At 31.5% G+C, this 21,143-nt stretch overlaps 3 protein-coding genes across 3 annotated transcripts in view; 2 read left to right on the top strand and 1 right to left on the bottom strand.

The window, feature by feature from the left end:
* Positions 1-21,143, bottom strand: part of LOC125070342 (semaphorin-1A) — a 341,204-nt gene that overhangs the window by 126,737 nt on the left and 193,324 nt on the right. The window lies entirely within an intron of this gene.
* LOC125070451 (cilia- and flagella-associated protein 20-like) lies at positions 10,935-11,960 on the top strand. Its single transcript, XM_047680334.1, has one exon. The coding sequence runs from the start codon at positions 10,935-10,937 to the stop codon at positions 11,958-11,960; it is 1,026 nt and encodes a 341-aa protein (XP_047536290.1).
* LOC125070343 (cilia- and flagella-associated protein 20-like) lies at positions 12,279-13,251 on the top strand. The gene has a single exon (XM_047680168.1). It carries the CDS (start codon positions 12,328-12,330, stop codon positions 13,249-13,251), a length of 924 nt encoding a protein of 307 aa, XP_047536124.1. The 5' UTR covers positions 12,279-12,327.

Genomic DNA, 21,143 nt, shown 5'->3' with positions numbered 1-21,143 from the left:
GAGATTTTGGAATCCCCCTTTGTCTATGTCATTTGATTTTCTATTTGCAAAACGTTTTCAGTTTATTCATTGATTACATTTGCCAGCACAAGGGATGACCCTTTTTCAAAACTGCGTGCTTTGTCACCATCTCTCCAATTTAAGTACGGTTAAGTGCGAAAGGGACAAAGTTTACAAAGTTATTTTATTTAATCTTTTGTTAATTAGGAGACGAATGTAGCTAATGTAATTTTTTAAAGAAGCAACAATTTTACTTTTTCAGCTTGGCATATGAAACGAGCAAATTGTATTTTGATATTGTATATTTACGAGTACAGAAACAAAATAAAAACTCCTTTCGGACGACGAAAGTGAGAAAAAACTTTGTATCATTACTCGTTATAATTAGAAAAATATGGAAATACGCAATCAGCGGCTTCAAAGCGTCAACCATTCCATCTACATTTGCAGAAAAAAATATACAGAGAAAGCCCATAAAGAAGTGCAGTTTAGAGGCATCTCGTGTTTTTCAATCCCATAGCCCTCTCTCCCCCAGCAATAAAGAACTATAGTCTATAATATACCCAAAGACAATCCCAATCTGCCAATGTTGGCGCGAAAATTGCTTCCTTATTTCTATTGGCTTAAGAGACAGAAAACAATATGTTGGAAGTTGGCGGTTGGATGTTTGTCAATGAACAAAAAACACGAGAAAAGCGGTGCGGTTTCAAATGGTGGTTTCGTTCACACTCGATTTGGTACGTAAATTGCAGTTCGCCTCTGAGTTAACACGAGTCAGATACAGATATCGCAAATAATACATTCTAATCTTGGGAAGGATTTGAAATAACTTACAACAACAAAGATTTTTACTTTTAATGCAAATGGAAAAAAATACTTCTGAGGAAATTTCGTTCAAACAGAATAACATTTCGCTGAAAGGTTTCGATAATTTGTAAGGATTTAGTGAAATCCAAAATGGGCGGGCAGGAACCTAGTGGACATGTATTTATCTTCATCCCATGTACCCTTTGGAGGGCGAACAAATTGAATAAAATGGTTAAATCGTCCGCTAGTGATTGCTCATCCAACATTCCACCGTTACCTTCAAACTTAAAAAAAAATATTCAAAAATGGAATATCATGTCTGTTACTGTAAATTAAAAAAAAAACACTTAAATATCATCGATGGAAAACGCGGCTAAATCCTTTAGAGTGTTCATTTTATGACTCGGCAATATTTTCCCTCATAATGGCGTAGAACAACCGAATCGTCTGCTTCTGTTTATAACACTGTAACGGTTCGCTGTGCCGAAACTAATGATAATGTAATTAGCTCCGTCTGATCCTAATGGGATTAAAATTTGCTACAGTTACATTCCATAAAAGACCTACTACGTCTGTTATGAGAGGAGTTAAGTGATATGAGGTATCCCGGCCTGTATCAGTCCATTGTTCAAATTGTGGGGGAAATGGAAAAAGAAAAAGCGGTAACATAAGGTAATGAACACAGAGAGGTTTAATACATAGTCTAGACTGTTCTACGCGGAGACGAGCCTTATTTTCCATTCTTGCTTATATGGTGCTAAAACATTGTGATCAAAAGATTGTTTTAGTAATAGAATATTAGCTTTTGTTTTTAATTTTTTTTTTATATGTAGCATGTAAAGCAACAATCGGAATGACATTATCTATGTTACCGAATATTGAATTTGTCTTTATACTTTGTTAGAAAACTTGATAAATGAACGCTATGAAAATATATTAGCGAGCTAAGTGATATACCCCAAAACCAAAATAATTAATAATTTTATTAAATATGACGAATGTATAACAATGTTTAATTGTATACAGAGTGTTCGACTTTATTGTAAAATTAAAAATATTATTTGTACATCAAAAATGTTTAGGCCTTTGAAAATTCACCACAGCATCATCTCTAAACGTAAGAGGCGTGAAATGAGATGCTATAATTGCTTCATATTTACGAACCGGGCGAGGTGGAAAAATTGGCCAATTACTTCGGGAAACTTGTGCAGGTCACGTTCCATGTATTTAATTAGACAAGTGTTGAATTTCTATTTACGTTCCGTTTTCATTATGTGGCAGAAAATATCTGTAAATGTATGTTATTTATAAAAATAAATTCGATTTTTAAATTTATTTAACTTCTATAAATTTTAAAACACACTTTTGTGAAAAAAAAAAAACATAAAATTTTGTTTTTTTATTATTATTTATTGAATTTGAAAATGGCACGGGAATGATTTTGAAATCTAATGAAAAGACCATAAATATAAACCATTATTAGTAATAATGTTTGTTTTAAAAAGGCAAAAATCATTAAATAGATTGTCATTCTAAACATCAATCGCCAACATAAAACTTACCGATAAAGTGATTGAAGTCTTAATCAGCGAAAAAATAGAGTTAGTGACCTGACGAGTCGGCTTATCCATATAAATGAAGTGGCCATATTAACGAAGGGTGTCTGGGGATGAGATTGCGAAGAATCAGCATTAAATGTAGGGGTAACTGCACCCAATCCGTTGGAATGGACCGTCATTGATTTATAGTCGTAATATAGTCCACTAGAGGAAGTGCTAAGAATTGAAATTCTTGGATTTCTTTGATTCCATTTGAAAATTTGAGAATACGAGTTTCTTATGTGATATTGAAATTTTCCCGCTCCGTTAATAATATTATATTGTAACATTCGAAGTATTTTGCTGACTTGAAATTCGCCCAGCAGTAGATTACGATTGGCTAATAATGGTGATAAGTTTTTTAGTGAACAATACTTATCTAGTTTGTTGAAAATGTAACAATTGTATAGAATATTATATCAATCAATTACAAAAAAAATTGGAAAATCTATTTAAACTAGCTATAGCTTTAATTGTAGTTCCTAAGGAAGAATATTTTCTAATATGTTTTTTATCTAGTTCAGACAAATATTTTTTGCATTCTAATTGCTTATGCTATTAACTAATGCCGTTCAATTTTTAAATATAACGGACTTTTATGGAGTTCCAGGAATTCGAAAATTATCATTGATGATAAAAACAATTTAATTCTTCGATCATATTTTATATTAACATAATAATTAAATTAGTGAAATTATTTGATTAGGACGTATTTTTATTGTAATATATGTAATAGAAGTGTTGTAACAACTCATTATAATTACAACAGTCATCTGAGCGCGAACATTTAACGGCTAAAAAATTAATAAACATCCTCAACGCCAAACCGTGAATTTGCAAAATCATATTTTACACAGTAATTATTAATACAAATCACGTACAGTAAAGCTTGGTGATTATGAATGGCTGTAATAAGTTTTATAATTACCGTTTCGCGTAATTTATTTGTCCGTTATAAATATTCGGGTAAACACGTCGACATATCTGGCGCACCTCAATAACGCGGTTATAATAATGAAACATCGTCGGATCGACATCGACAAAAACAATTTGTCGAACATCGTTGCTGGAATGTCGATAATTAAACAAACCTGCACTAGATATTTCGCTTGCGCCGCCGATAGATCCATATATTCCGCTTCTATTTTACTTTTTAATCCGAACGGCTATGAATCTATTCACTGGTATAAATAACTGCAGAGGGAATAGAGTTCATCGATATCGATGAAAATCAGTGACGATAAATCCTCGATATCTATAGGTCGTAAAGATGACGAGAACAAGAGAACGAGCCTATGGCTTAGCGATAAAAAAAAGTAAATCGAACACCCAGCAGTCGATGTGATATGTTGGGATTAAGACGGGAACATCAATAAGTAGCTTTCAAAATTCCGCGCACACCGGGACGGGAGAGGCGCAGGAAAAAATTGAAAGGCGCTTCAAATATGTCGTTAGAATATTAAATGGTAGAATGCTGAATAATGCAATGAGTGCCTTACGAATGATATAACTGTGATCATTGTTAAAGTTATTTGCAAACCATTAGTGTTGATAACGAATTTTGAAATTCGGATATTGCGAGGCAATTTTTTTAAGTTGATTTTTGTTTATTTTAGGAAAGCAGATTATCAAATGTCTTACTAAAAATTAAGTGATCGCGCCTTATATACACTGACTGACTGACTGACACTCTACAATCGCGAGACACTCACCAAACTATCATACAATTCAAAATATTGATGTTATCGATGTGAGACCAGGAGAGAGGCCGATAACCACCCAGACGCCAACCCCATAGCCTAGTACTCAAGGATTTAAACTTAAATAAACATTGTTATTATTTAATACTGTGATAGATATGTTTTATAAAAAAAATAATTGATTTTCTTAAAATTTATTATTTGTTTCCTTTGCATATTCTTTAAGTATAAGTTCGTTAATGGTTCTGAGATCTTTACATAGATATTCAATCATTAGTAAAAAAGACTCTTTTTAAAACTGACTTCTGTTTTTGATATATTATTTAATAATTATGATTTCATTAAAATATTATTTAATGTATAAAATAACGATGTCTATGTTACCTACAAGTCCAACATTATATTGATTTGTACACAAAAACAGAACAGGGATAATCTCGGATAAGCATGCCGAAAACTGAAGGATATAGCTCTAAGCTACCCAATACCCTTATATTTAGACATGCAATCCTCTTAATGTACAAACGAGTTTGTATATTTCAAACCGTTTAATGCTTTAATAGATTAAAAATTTAAACGATGCATACGTATATGGTGTCTTTAATGTAATATTATCCGTGAATTTAAAAAGTCTAAAAAGAGCTCGGATTCCTCTGTCTGATGAGATTTTTACAGCACATTCCGTATAAATGTATTTTATCGATATTCGATATATTTTACGAGTGTATAAAATATTTTATTTTATTTTTATATTTTATTAAAAATTCATCAAAATCTTTTAGAAAAAAATAATACGATATGCAAGAAAAAATTACACTTATTTATTCGTAGATATAAAATAAATCATTTTGGAAACGAAATTACCGTGAACCCATTAAAGTATTAAAATACGAATTTATTGTGAAAATAATAAATTAATAAATCTACATACAAGTAATCATCAACTAAGCATTTTGTACACAATTTGAATTAAGTTGTACTTTAACAGTGTTGCAAGCATCTCTCTCTTAATAGACCTTAAGTGTGAATACAAAAGTATAATAGCGTTAAAGGGTGTTTACTGCCTCCACTTACCATCTCTAATGGGCCATGTGCACTTTATTGTCTAAAATTGCATTTCCTAGATGAAAATTCCAATCCTTTTTTGTCTTTACGACACAACGGTACTAAAAATTCATGGGAGTTAACGCACTCAGAATTGAAGGAGTGAATTGTCGTATTTACTCTTAATATGTGTATTTTGCTTGTTTTGTACCGTTGACAAAATTAATTTGCGTATATTTTACACACTCATGTTCTTTTTTCATGACAATATTTTTCCGTCCGATTACATCTAGACTTAAGATTGTTTCGACATTAAGCACGACCAAAATACTAAATAGTTTTTATTGGCTCAACCTAAGACCTACGACCCCACGAGTCTGCAACCTTATAAGCTAGCCAATCAATAGCAGGAAATAAGGCACATTGAAAATATTCTCCATATCACAATGCAGCACACGACCCATTAAATTCACTTTTCATTATAGAAATCCTCGGGCTGTTCACATTACATTAACTTTTTACACGGCGACGCGCCCCTTAAATATATATCATGACGTAGGGGAGAGTTTGTGAGAATTATTATAATACGGATATAATAATAATGATTTGAAAATGATTATTAGTTTCATAATAATTAATTATTATGAATAACTTTTGCGTTTTTGTTGTCGGTGCGTCTCTTTGTTAGAAGTCTTCATTTAATTTGTTCATTTCGAGGCTATATGGCTGCATGGTGTTGTCTTGTAAAATGTATATTACAAATTTTTTTTTTTTTTATGGCATTGGTTGGTGGACGAGCGTATGGGGCACCTGATGGTAAGTGGTCACCACCGCCCATAGACAAAGGCGCTGTAAAAAATATTAACCATTCCTTACGATGTTATGTCCCTTGTGACTGTGATTACACTGGCTCACTCACCCTTCCAACTGTAACACAACAATACAGACTACTGTTAATAACTCGGTTACACGGAATTGTACTTTAATTTTGTAACTTGTCTCCGAGCTTTTTTATAACAGAAGGAAGTCGTCATCCGCGCCTATAAACATTGAAATAAATTTTAACCATTCCTTACATCACCAATGCGCCACCAACCTTGGGAACTAAGATGTTATGCCTTTTATGCCTGCATTTACACGGCCTCACCATTCAAACCGAACAAAACAATATTAAGTATTTCTGATTAGCTGCAGAATATCTGATGAGTGGGTGGTACCCCAGACGGGCTTACCCGAAACCCTACCATCCAGTATCCAAATATTCAGCTAATTATAAAACGTGAATTATGAATCATAAAACGAGCGATGGCTATCTTAATCTGTTATTAGCGTATTACATTATAATGAATAACATAAATTAATCGTGTATTTACTATATTAGTAACTAAATTACTTAATTTTATCGTCCTTTGTTTTCTGCTGTACAAGATCATATAAGATATACATATAATTTATAATTACATTACCTAAAGTTAATTTAGCAAATGAAACAATGAACGGAGTACTTCTGTATCAATACTTGACATTCCCACAAATTGCGTTTTTGAAACAGAACAGATAAATAAAATCACAGATAAGTTTATCCTGATGCATATTAGTCTCAAGTAAATTAGCAGTTATATTATGTAACTATTCTGCCCTGGGATTCGCCCGTGTGTGGAGGTGGGGCATGCAAGTGTTAGGAAATAAATGTATCCTATGTGCTATTTCAGACTGTAATCTATGCCTGTGTCAAATTTCATAACGATTCGTTCAGCCGGTCGGGCTTGATTGAGTAATAAATATCTAACCAAAATATTGCATTTATAATATAATTAAGAATTCGGCGCTAAGCCGATGAGAGAAAAAACAAATACGAAAGTTCTTGAAAATGAGACGCTCAGGGAGTGTAGCCAGTATCACTACCAAAAATATCATAAATTGTAGCGGATTATATCGTTATTTAAATCAAAGAAATTAATATGGAATAATCGTCCAATTATCTTGATACAAATGGTATTCCTTTATGGTGGACGATAAGCAAAATTATATCCAAACAAATACAGCAAACGAATTAGTTATCAAAATCGAGTTCCAATAATTATTTCGCTGAACCGTTAAATAAATGTAATTAATTCTATTATTTAAATTATAAGAAAATGACCAAACTTAGAAGTGTGTTAGCAACACCAAATATGTGAAGTAGGAAATGAGATAACGGCACGGATTCCAGTGAATTGTCACTTTAATGTTGTTTCAAATAATTATAAAAAAAAATCAATGTAACATTGTATTATACAAATAATGTACATTATATGTAACCGAATCCCTTTTTAATTTCAAAATATCAAATTTTATTATTTCATCTCTCACGTATCAAATATTCGATTGCATCGTTTCCATAAAACCATACTGTAAAGTTATTTAAACCAAATAGTATATCAAAATTCATGCTTCGATGCAACATATTCGTATAAACAAGTCATATGCGAAACGTCTTGTTAGTTTCAAGTCTATGATCACGTTCTTGCACGCTTATTTACGAAGCTGGCACGATACCAAGAAACCCCACTATATATCAATGTTATATATTAGCCTAATATTTTAAAGCCTTTATAAACTAGCTCCTAGTTCGTAGCTTTGCTTGGGTAAGATATAAGATAATTTTGCTATACCTTAGATTAATCAGACAATATTCCTTCGTGGTGGGAACGACGAATATAAGATAGAATATTTATTTTAAAGCATATATATAACAGTACGAAGATTCTTAATAATTTGTTAATTCAGATTGCTTCTTAAAATTTATGAATGGCATGTTATCCTTAAGGTTTCTGATACCCAAATTATATCCAAAGGAATCGGGAGAAACTTATTCTAGGTAAATAAAGATATTTACTTACTATATGTATTTTTAAATAATGTTCATATTAAAATATCTTAAGATACGTATAAAAATTGTTTCCTTTTTTAATTTTCATTACGAATTCCCCGCTAAGTTGGCGTGGAACACGGTCTAAGATCTTGGCGTGTTCTTGAGGTTAACGTCATAACTTAGCGTTCCTATTGCTTGAGCCAAATTTATGTTCCAATAAATTTTTTAACTTAACTTTTTGGCAAGAATGTCGTGAGCTTGTATCTGCTTAATATTAAAAGGAATATTGCTGATGAATATTTTTACTGCATTACAAAAAATATATATATATATATTTATGTAGTTTATACGTCGAATGTGTTTGAATTTATATTTATTATTTTTCACAAGGTTAGCGAATCAAACAATTTGAATTCTTTTTATTTTAAATTAAGGAATTACTAATATTCCTATTTAAAACTCCTTATAAGTTTATCACTTGTGTTAGAAGCGGGGACGACAATGGCCCATGGGATCAGGATCGATGCAGCGACTTCTTACATCGCTAGGCGGTCCGTAAACTATTACGCTATGACGTTTTGAAATTTGATTTAAATGCTCATTATAAAATGGTGGCATATAAGTAATTCTTTCGGGAGTGTTATCATCTCTTCGGTAAAGTTAGCCGCATCGAAAAGGATATTACAGGCCATAAATTGTTATTATACTGTGTCGATAGTACATTAAGCTTCATCGATCCTCCACGAGCAAATTGGCCGACTTATTTCACATTTTCCATCATAATACCGTAACATCGACTGTGAGAGGACACGACGCTTATAGCAATTTATTCGACGTCGATGGGTACAAACAGTGTCCTTCTAATCGACATTTTAGATTTACGAGACCGGTAAAGCGAAGGATTAAAAAAGGCAACGTGATATACATGTACAGACTTAAGTATATCCATACATCCGACGTGAATATAAGACTGTAAATGAGGCGGAATTCAGAGGCTTACGTCATTCGAATCTCCGCGTTTGTCATTATTAAAGGAAACATTTACTAAGGAAAACGTTTTCTGCATTGCAATCGTAGCAATTTTATATATTAACAGATTAATCTTCGTCAGTACGCTGTACTTTCTTACAGCAAATATTTTTAGCTCGATGTACGACGAGCTTGCCCTTTTAATTATCCACATTCCGGGTGGACAATTTGTCCGCTGGCTTTCGGGCCCGGATATTAATTTCGATACATTGTCCCTACCCGGCTGGAACGACGGCCATTATTTTCGGCCCACAAGACACGATTTAAACGCTTCTATCAACGACTAAATTTATAATTATTATAATCGAAAACGCTGAAGAGGCGAATGCTTGATTTGTGTGCTTGTAAATATATCTCAAACAATAATATATTAAGTACTTAAATATTGTTAATTTCCTAACAAATAACTTTAATTTGTAAATTAAGACTAAAATCGGAGACGATGGGGCGAAAAATTTAACTTCAAACGACTTCGCTTAGATATGTTTTAGATAAAGATTATTTATACAGTGTCTTATTTTACAAATCCAATTTCCGCGTGAATACACGGGCTGGTTGTAAATAACGCAGACAAAGCTTCGCAAGAATCGCGTACCGTTCGATACATTATGCAGACCACGCTTCGTTGCGCCGAGCAATGAGCTCTGTAAATATACCGGGCACATCTGAACGACGTTTTTCCACTTCCTAACATTTTTTCCACTAACTTTACACACTTTTCAAAGCAGTTCTAAAACTTTCGAGTGATTGAAGTAGCTTAGTAACTTAGTTTCTGTTTAATTTCAATATAGAACAATGAGCGCTTAGATTAAAGCGCTCTTCAAAAGAACAAATGTTTAAGCCGTTATAAGCCGAATAGTATTATATTATCTGTTTCCGTATATTGCACGATAGCAGTTTCTGTATCGTTAGTTTTGAAGGATGGCTGCGTTAACTTCACAACAAACAGTTCTCCCCTCTGATAAAATCATGTTTTGTGGGTTGTACAAAAAATTATAGTCGCAGCTAAGGCGCAAGACATTACGTTATTAGCTGTGTCATCTGAAATATACGAATGAAGCCTTATCGTCACAGTTGGAAGGCACTATTTCACGTACTTTTGTTCTCCGCGTCACTTTTTTGGCCCGTCTCTGGGGCGTAGAGGAAAAGTCGTGATTTACAGACGACAAAAATGTTATTTTCGTTACAGGCTGTGTGAACGTTGGTTGTGGGCTTGCGTGACATATTTTTCTAGTGTCGAGGATGACAAATGGGAAGATAAATCACGACGAAAGCCAGCTTTTATTTTAAAAGTTTTATTTCTACGTATGTTCTCCTAGTTTATTATTTCGTCTGATGATTTTATTTATTGTTAAAGTTCGACTGATCAATATCTATCACGATTCTGAAATATAAGTTCATATCATGAGGATTGGTTGGATATTGGATTACTATTATACTGCGCTTAACAATAGCAATTATTTTTTCGTTTTGTAAAGTAACCAATATTCAGTCACAATTTTTCGTCGGTAGATTCAGTGAACGATAAAGTTTATCACCAACGAGAGTATAAAATGATAAAGGAGGGATTTGTTGTAAGCGCTCATTTCCGCCGGCGTCGAGTTCGTTATATTCGGTTTTGCACCCCTGACGAGACTGCCATCGCCGATTCAACAATGAAATTTATATCAAACAATGATATATTCCAAGATATTCTTTTTTAAATTTAATATATATATTGTATAACCTTTTTGGATCATTAATTTCATTTTAATGTCAGCGTCAAATTCGCGCATTTATTATTACTATTGAGTACAATTTATAGAAAAATAAAAATAATATATTTATTATATGCTTAATGCTCGTATATACCGAGGATAAATAACATACTTACTGTTTAATAAATAATATTATAGTATAAATATGTATAGGAATGCGTATCAACGCGGAATGCTTACGGTGTTTTTCAGTGTTGGCTCAAAACCGTTAGCTATATGGGATACTCATACGCAGGACGGGTATATAACAAGGTTTTTGGACCAAGATATTAAGTCAATGGTCTTAGAGATAGGTGGAACTAATGTAAGTACAACATACATCACTTGTCCGAAAGGCCAAATGGTTTTAGGTATTACGATGCCGTTTTTGGTTATGATAGTAAAGAATTTGAAAAAGTACTTTTCATTTGAAGTTACTATTCTTGACGAGACAGGAACTCGAAGGAGATTTCGAGTATCTAACTTTCAAAGTAGCACTCAAATTCTACCTCTCTGTACAGTAATGCCTATTGGTCTTTCTGAAGGATGGAACCAAATCCAGTTCAATTTAGCAGAATTCACTCGTCGGGCGTATAAGAAACAATATGTTGAGGTACAAAAGCTTAAGATAAATGCCAATATACGGCTTCGTAGAGTTTATTTTACTGAACGACTGGTACCAGAGGATCAATTACCACCAGAGTACAAATTATATTTTCCACTGACGTCTAAATATGCGAAAGATAAAAAAGCCATTCAATCAAATGTTGATAAAGAAAACGTGAAACCGTCTACGTCACAATCTTTAAAAGAACGCAGCACTGCACAGAGTCGTGAAGGTTTAAGAAGTAAAGTAGATTTAGTAAGAAGTTCGAAATCTTCCGTTCATTCTAATAAAAAAGTGCCCTTAAATGAAACCAAAGGTGATTCAAAGACAGCTATTGAAACAGTTAAAGAAGAGTCAATTAACGCAGATAAAGAACAAGAACAAATAGCAGAGGATTCTATAAAAAAAGAGGAAAATGAAGATGTTAAGGAGGAAAGTGAAACTAATAAAGAGGATATTGAAACTAACAAAGAGGAAAGTGAAACTAACAAAGAGGAAAGTGAAACTAATAAAGAAGAAAATAAAGATAATGAAGAGGAAAGTGAAGTTAAAAAAGAACCCGAGGAAGAAGAAACAGCAGCTTAATTTTCTTAATAAACAGAAGTCTAATTTGTGGAAAAGAAAGTTAAATGAACGTATAATATAATATTCTCACATATTTTTTTATTATATTTTCTTATAGCACTAGTTTTAATTTTGCAGCAAAATATAATATAGTTTTTCAAAAAATATATTACTTTTTATTTAAATGAATGTAATTTCTTGCAGTGAAAATATTTTCTATATTTAATCTATTTTGTATTACGTTATATACTTATTTTACATACTGGCATGTTAAAAACGTTTGAATACGTCAACGGTGTTGATATTATGACATTTAATAAATGTTGTTATTATTTTATATTAACCAGTCCAAATATTGCTTGAAATCTTGAAATAAGTACAATAGAAAATGTTTAAAAATACATATCAAAGTGGATTATTATCAATATTCTACAGTTGTGGTTCAAATCCACTAGCAATATGGGATATGGAAGTAAAGAATGGTCACATAAAACGCCTAACAGATAATGAAGTGAACTCAATAGTACTAGAAATAGTGAGTACAAATGTTGCTACAACTTTTATTACGTGTCCAAAGAGGAATCAAGTGTTGGGCATCAAACTTCCTTTCCTTGTGATGATAGTGAAAAACCTTAAAAGATATTTTTCGTTCGAAATAACCATCATAGATGATAAAAACATGCGGAGACGATTTAGGATTTCAAATTTTCAGTCAACGACAAAAATTAAGCCTTTCTGTACAAGTATGCCGATTGGATTATCTGGTGGTTGGAACCAAATACAGTTTAATTTAGCCGATTTTACAAGACGTGCTTATGGAACACAGTTTATAGAAGCGCTTCGAGTACAGGTGCATGCTAATGCTCGTTTACGGCGTATATATTTTAGCGAACGACTTTATACTGAGGAAGAGTTACCTCAGGACTATAAACTATATTTACCTCTGGAAAAAAAGTCAAAGAAAGCTAAACAGGAAAAGAAAGAAGAACAGACGGCGAAAAAGATTCCAGCTCAACCTCCAGCTACAGAAGCCCCTGTTGAAGTTTTTGTTGAACCACCAGTGGAAAGTAAGGTTAGTGCAGCTACTATACCACCAGTAGTTGTTGGGCCCGGTGAAGAGAAAGAAGAAGAAATGATAGCACATACTGAGTCTGTTGTTGAGATTACACCTGAAACAGTCGTAGTAGAAGTATCGTCAAAAGAAGGTGAAGAAACTATATTAACAAAAGTGGAAGGTGAAGAAAATATTGAACCAACTGCTGAACAAATAACAGAAATAAAACCAGATGAGGATATACCTGTAGAAGAATGAATGTTCTTTATAGGTTTTTTACCGTTTTTATTTTTAGATCCAGTTTGCATATAATTTGTATATCTAAATATAATATATTGAAATTTTGATGTCTTTTGCATGTAGTCTAGATTATATTCTATAAATAAGTTACTTACGAAGCAGAATCTGTTTGAATTTACATACCTGAAAAAGAAAAATATATAAATTATTATATGCAATATATTATATGTTTAGTGATTAAAAGATCTTTAATTAACAATTAATATTATTAGATTAAAGTAACTATTAAATATTTAATTAATTCAGAATCAAATAATTCAATTAGAACATATTTAAAATTTCAATCAAGAGGCTCATCCAAAAATCACAGCCTCCATATTCCTTTTTATTTCACTGAATACGTAAGCCGGAAAATCTTTAAATATGTAAACAAAATGTTCCGTTCTGACCTTTCTCCTCTATAGGTTTACCTTTAATAATAATACATGTTTTTAACAACTATGGAACTATGATAAAAGGCAACGCAGGTAGAGCTTTAATGTTACAAATTGAAACAGTGTTTATACAAAAAATAATCTTTTCAGGATTTTTTGGCTATACTTCCTCAATATAACTACAATCTACGTGACATTCAAATATTACGTTAAGAACAAGATTTATCAGTAATGTCTTTCATTTCTCCACAATTATTTAAGATTAGAAACCTTTCTTTGAAAAAATAATTTGTGTAATTATTTAAGACAAAAATACTTTTTTTTAATAAGATTAAGAGTAGTACGTAATGAGTTATTGGTGATCTCAGGATAAAATCTTCCACATAGGTAAGATAATTTGGGTATATAAAGTACAATATAAAGTACATAAATATTACAAAAAAGCAGACCTTAAATAAAGGGTTAAACTTAAATAAACCTTTCAAATTATACAACTGCAAGTAGTTTATGAGATAACTTATCATGTTACACGTTTGAAGAATTCTGAACAAGAACTTTGTAAGCAAAGATCTAAATGAAGGCCTCGTTTTCTGCTGCCTTTCAAAGCATCAATACATTTTACATTACTATTGTGTGTGATAAATAGGTGATATTAAGTTTCGAAACGAACTCAATTTCAGCTTTTAATAAATATCAGGCCTACATTAATAAATAAAACCAAACATTTATTTCCAGACTTGTTTAAGTTAAATTTTCATTTGAAATGTGCATTTTCGGTCTGAAACATTATTATGATGTATCCAAAACCGCATATATCTTTTAGCGTATTCCCTCAGCATAAACGCTAGTAATAAGTTACCGTAGCGTGGCGAGCTATAAATCACATAGCAATGTGAATTTCTTGTAAGGTCAAAGATACAAGCGTATAGCGTGTATGTCGATGTTTTTTTTTTTGGATTGAAGCATACTTGGAGGTTGATTTCTATCTACTTTGTATACAATATATTTAATATATTTTAACCGAAATAGAATATTATATGAATTTATCATACAAAAGAAATATTTAAAATAATAAAAAAAAAACAAAACATTTTTTTCTGAAACATTAACTCAATATGCGTAAAACTAAAATCGATGTAAAAAAAATCAAACAGCTTTAAAAATAAAATAACTTAATTTAAAACAAAAGTCAAATGATAAAATGATACTGATGGTACGAAATATTTTTTATATTCTACCTAACAGTAAAATAATCGATGAGGATTCACATTTGATAATTAAAGCCATTCATAAAGAAGTGCAATACGAGTCTGGTCCGCCATAAACTCTAAACATAGAGCGTAACACTTAACGAACTACAGCGGCATTTCAGTCTGCCTTGCTGGCTTTACGTAATATTAAATCTTTAATTTAATACCATAATATTAAACGACAACAAAACTGATTATACTCCAACTACTGAAAACGATAATGCCACTCTTTAATTTGTTCATGTAACACTAATTAATACTAAAAAAGACTGAAATATAGAAGATATAGGTCAAGTGATTAAGCCTTCCATGCGATCCGAAACAATGGAAATTATAGGGGGCATTCGACAGGTCGTTGACGTTGTAAAGATAGAGCATAACACGACAACAAAAGATGTTTGCTATCTCCCACCCTACCTACGTCTCTAACTTTATAAAATGAATTCTGATAAGCTCATGTCAGACGTTTATCACATCAAATGATTAATAAGTTTTCAAATTTTTTATAACAAAGTCATTTGAATTCAGCTATTTGCCAATGATTATAATTTATTAGCTTAAGTTAGATTAGCTCTGTCTGTAGAAATAAATCAAAGAAAATATATATTGGCAATAGTATTTTTTATGTCACGTGACTTCACTAAATGTATATCTTCGATGCATGTATGTTTGCGTTAAAGATATTTCTTTTTTAAAGTGGCATTTACTTGTACTAGTTACGAACAAAATGTCACGCATAAATATATGAAGTAGGTAGGCGCGAAAATTAGATAAGCTCAGAACAGTCTAAAATTTAAAAAAAAGACATTTTTTTTAATATGAAATGAAGGACTTCGTAATTTCAGTATTATTTATAATTTAATAAATTATTTTATAGTCAGTTAATATGTTTCCTTTTAATTATTTACCATTTATAAATAAAAAATCCATTTATAATTAATTAACTAACTGCAATGAAAACTATTTTATATATGATACAGATATAATAATATGAGCTAAAATAAATCAACTAAAAGCTATTAGGAGCGTAAATGAATTAAATATAACATAACATGTTACATCTTAAAATTCAACTCGAGACGTAATTGAAAATTCAATTAAAGTTACACAAGTCAATTATTAGCCAGCCACAAGCAGTGCTAAAACAATTTGCCGCTAGACGTGTTTCTTAGATCTAGTCAGCTCACGGCGCCTAATTTTTGAAGTTGTAAAATTTACGACAAAGGGAGCATAATCCATCCCAAGTACGGCCAAGGTGAACGTGCCTCGCATCGGTAATAAGGTACCGTCAACAGAAATATGATTTAGAACAAACATATTGAACTTATATTCTTCTCGTAGTATTAGTTCTAATTATTAATTTGAATTACATCAATGCTCATCTGATCTTACTACTTCATTTATCACAGTCCATAGATATTGGCACTGTTATATATATTAACCATTCCTTACATCGCCAATTCGCCACCAACCTTGGGAACTAAGATGTAATGCCCCTTGTGCCTTAACTATACTATACTATACTTATACTAAGTATTGTTGTTTGCCGATAGAATATCTGATGATTCGGTGGTACCTATCCAGACAAATTTACTTAAAGCCCTACCATCAGGTAAGTAGCTATGATTAATTTAAGTTACTTGGCTAAGACTAAGCGATTGTATTCATAAATAATTCCCGATGCTTATGACACTGGTCGAATACAATGCGCTTTATTGGACTCTATAGAGCACGCAACAGCTTCACGGTCTATTCTAATATACATACGTCCAAATCCAAGTTTCTAGGGAATTAACGATTATTATAAGATATATGTAGACCCAATTAGAACATGTTTGAAACAAAACAAATTAAAAATATATGCTAAAACGAAGATATTGCATTATTTTAAATAGCTTTCTAGAATAAAGATAAATTAATACTGTGGAAAATTTTAAGTAATATTGTAGATGCGAAAGTAATCTGTTTATCGATTTGTTACATCTTTACGACTAAACCTCTGGACTTTGACATTCAGGTCAGAGAAAATTTCGCGCAAACTGCTAGTAATAAATAAAATTGTATTTCTATTTAGAGGCCTGAAAAAATTAGAAAAAGTCCTCGTAAGACGTTACCAGACGTCGTTATTATTATTTCAGTTGACGAAAAACGAAAATAATTTCTCGTCGCTTTGCATGGAAAGTTATGAACACACGTCAGAACATTATGACTAATGACAGACTTCCATGCTTATTGCGGAATAAAAAATATATTCTTTATTTACAATGTAAAAAAAAATATGTTGAATTATGAAGACATTTTTTTTTAAAAACCAAAACAATTTTATAATTAATGAAAATATTGAAGATGTTTATAAAATCAGACTTTTATAGAAGTAACAAAGAGAGTACATGGAATAAAGACTATATATATAACAATTAATTAATGTGATAGTTGTCTTTTTTAAAGTAATTAATCTATTAAACTAAATCAAAGTTATAATATCCCTGAACGATGTTAGCCTACTTTTAAGTTAGACTTTCGGAAGCACAATCGAAATAAAAAACAAGGATATTTAAAAAAAAAAAAAAATTGCAATATACGAAAACATAAACGTTCTTACAATATAAATATATTCTTTAATTATTTTGTGCTGTAAACACTGAATCAAGTCAGAACAATGTGGTTCTTTTTTTATACATATGTACATATGGCTTATTATTACTATAAGGTTATATAAGTCATATTTTTACGTTTCTTTTCATTTTGTTATTAATAAGAATATTAAGTATAAAAATTTATTTTATTAAAATTGTTTAGATTTTGTACAAAAATTATTATTACGTCATGATAGATAACATTCTAAACGGTAGCAATTACACATTTAATGTGTATGGCAATATGGCTAAACAAATCTTCATAAAGGTATTTTAATATAAAAATATGGAGTTAATAAGCAGTTTAAAACAGTTGACTGCTGAGCACATAAAATATCCTTACCGCTGACCGAGATAAGTAGACTGGCGAAATTAATTCTCAGACTCTTAACAGATTTATATGCTGTCTCTACCGCAACACTTACCCGAATTAAAGGAGCTATGTACTTGTGGATGCAGATTCAATTACAGCTCCAAACTGTGTGTAGTGTCGTATAAAGTGTTGCTCAATAGATGGGTATTTATAACGAAATCGTTGACAAAAATCAAATTTCACTTGTAAATTTCATTTATTATTTTGGTCAACAGTGATTTCCTACGGTGGTCTTATTCTAAAAAACGATATTTTAACACTAACGGTAGGAAAAGGTATGAGGATTATGATAACATACGCAATGAACATAAGTAACAAGCTGTATTTCTTATTATGGAACAAAGGCCACCTAACCTAACACCAATTCGGGTTGGTGAATAATATTAAGAACATGACAATATATGTATATTAGCAAAATTTACTGGATCTTACGTTTTAGCAGTGTTTTGTTAGTCTCAATTCCAAATATCAGTACAAAATTTCGCGTTTATCGATTTGAAATATATTTTATAACACCTCCACGAAAATCATAGTACAGTAATAAAAGAACAGCCACGGGCAGTCACTAGGCTTACATAAAATCATAAACAACCCTATCTTCACGGTACATAAAGCGGGTCACTTTTACGTGCCCAGCCTGCTCGTATTTTAGCTTGTGAATCTGCGCCGCTGTCGTGCACAGATACGCTCATATTGGTTATTTACTGAACAAAAATACATTAGACAATTTTATAACTTGCAACACTAGAACGAGTATTCACAGATAAATTCGTTCAGTAGATTAAAATTGAAAATATTATTTCGATGAATAAAAAATATTATCATATTTTTTATTTCACAAATTATAAAAAGTTTTGAATACTTATAGTATTGTTACGACTGCGGATTCTTTTTCTAATTATCAATACAGCGTTCAATGGGAATTTGATGAAGATAATAATAATGTATTTAATCATTTGAATATATTCTATTGATCCATCTAGAAAGATCTAGAATTCACATAAGCTCTTATTAATATAGTACTTTAAGAATTTGATTTGTACACTAGCTATTTAAATTTCTATTTGAATATAGTTAAGTCTTTAATCTTAATAATTCTTATGTAAATTTCATGTTACCATTTCATATTACATGGTGGTAATGGCCTTTGGGTAATCTGGGTAAACCTTAGTATTGTTGTGTTTTAAAAGGTGCTTGAGCCAACGTACACAACACAAGGGACATAAGATTGTTGGCACATTGGCAACTTAAGGAACGGTTCTTACAGAGCAAATATCAACGGGCATGGTACATACCAGGCACCAGGATCCCCATTAACGATGAAAAGTAAACCTTTATCTTTTATACCGAATATTTATTATTTAAAATAATTCTGTCTATTCTTGTGTTCTTGGTTTGAAGGGGGGGGGGGGGGGCTTGTCATAGTAGACGAGATATTTAGATTTTTGATCCCGTGACTGACAGTGTATAAAGTAGTAGTAATAACTACGGTAACCACTCACTATAAAATGCCGAACACATAAAAAAAAAAATTAACAAAAATAATAATTTGTGACTACCAGATTCCGTGGTTAATTTTGAGTCATGACAAAATGATGGAATACGTTATAAATTCATTTAAAATGTACCCCTACAATTTGAATAAATTATAAATTTATGTTCACATCCATTTTATATGACGGCATATAACGAATAATTCAATTTTAACACATTCAATTGTATAACATTATATGGATTGGCACATTATAGTTCTGGCAATTTGTTAAAATAATACATGAAATATTTATGATCAATTTCTATCGCGAATCTCTAAAAACAATATGTATATAATAAAATGTTCGTTCGAATTTTAATTTCTATATTTTTATTTAATTATTAGAATTTGTGTAGTTAGAAGTCACGTTCTAAATTCAAGTTTATTCTTCGGTGCTGCTAACTCTAAAAGTTTATAATATTTATATTTATGGAGTTGCTTATCTTTATTATTTTCTTATACAAGTAAAGTGGTGTTACATTGACATATATTTAAATGAAATAAACTGAAACTGGCACAAAAAGTAATAAAGTGAAACTCAATACAGCGGTTTGAACAAATGTGAAATAATTTTGCATTAGAAACGTTTTCACAAACGTCATACGTAAAAACGTTCCACTCAAGTTCAACCTTGATATCGCGTCTAAAATATTATTTTTAGAAACTAATTTTGAAATTAAGAAATCAATGAAATTATATAATTTTTATCATACAGACAGGCGGACGAGCAAATGGGCCATCTGATGATAAGTGGTAACCCCGCCCATAGACAATGGTGCTGTAAGAAATATTAACCATTCCTTACATCGCCAATATGCCACCAACCTTGGGAACTAAGATGTTATGTCCCTTGTGCCTGTAGTTGGCTCACTCACCCTTCAAACCGGAACACAATAATACTGGGTACTGCTGTTTGGCGGTAGAATATCTAATGAGTGGGTGGTACCTACCAAGATGGACTAGTACAAAGCCCGAATACCAAGTAAATAATAATATAACATTTTTTGAAAGCTCAAGAAACAGTAAAGGCTTGTTAATGTTGAACTGCAAGGCTGAGGTATTCATCCAACACATGATGAACAATAAACAGAAATTAAACACATGAACACTCAGTAGTTTGAACCCGCAATCATTGGTTAAGGTGCTCCCGTTGTAAGCACTGAGTCATATTGGCTTAACTTGAAACGCAATGAATAAAATAACATCTCACTGTATCTATGTATCTCATTTAATATTTCATACGTCTTATACCGATCCTATAGTATATACCAATTTATTTAACAAACGAAATCATTGCGCAATTGAACGTAAACAAGACCTAAAGTCGTTGTCACACTCCATGACTTTTATTATTGTTCAACTCGAATGCAGCAACTTAAGGACAGAAGAGAAATTCGTATCTTTTATACATTTAGTGTGTAAGAAGTCTTACAGAAATGCAACTGTGTTTTGTCAAGCAGTCGTATAATAGAGAACGCCACAGAGTATAATAAGCTATGACATGTATCATATAACAGAGACGCGTCGTTAAATTACTCTGTTATGCTTTTGTTTCCTCTTCCATGAACTAGGAAATGAAAATTAATTCGAGCACATTAAAACAATTTTTAATGAACACACATCCTGTTCTTGTAACAACCAAGAATGTGCATGTGTGCGTGTAAGATAAAATATTTTAAATGG

This window comes from Vanessa atalanta, chromosome 17 (assembly GCF_905147765.1).
Source record: "Vanessa atalanta chromosome 17, ilVanAtal1.2, whole genome shotgun sequence".
NCBI lineage: Eukaryota > Metazoa > Arthropoda > Insecta > Lepidoptera > Nymphalidae > Vanessa > Vanessa atalanta.
Note: the sequence above shows the minus strand (reverse complement) of the source record. Positions and strands in the feature narration are given on the sequence as shown.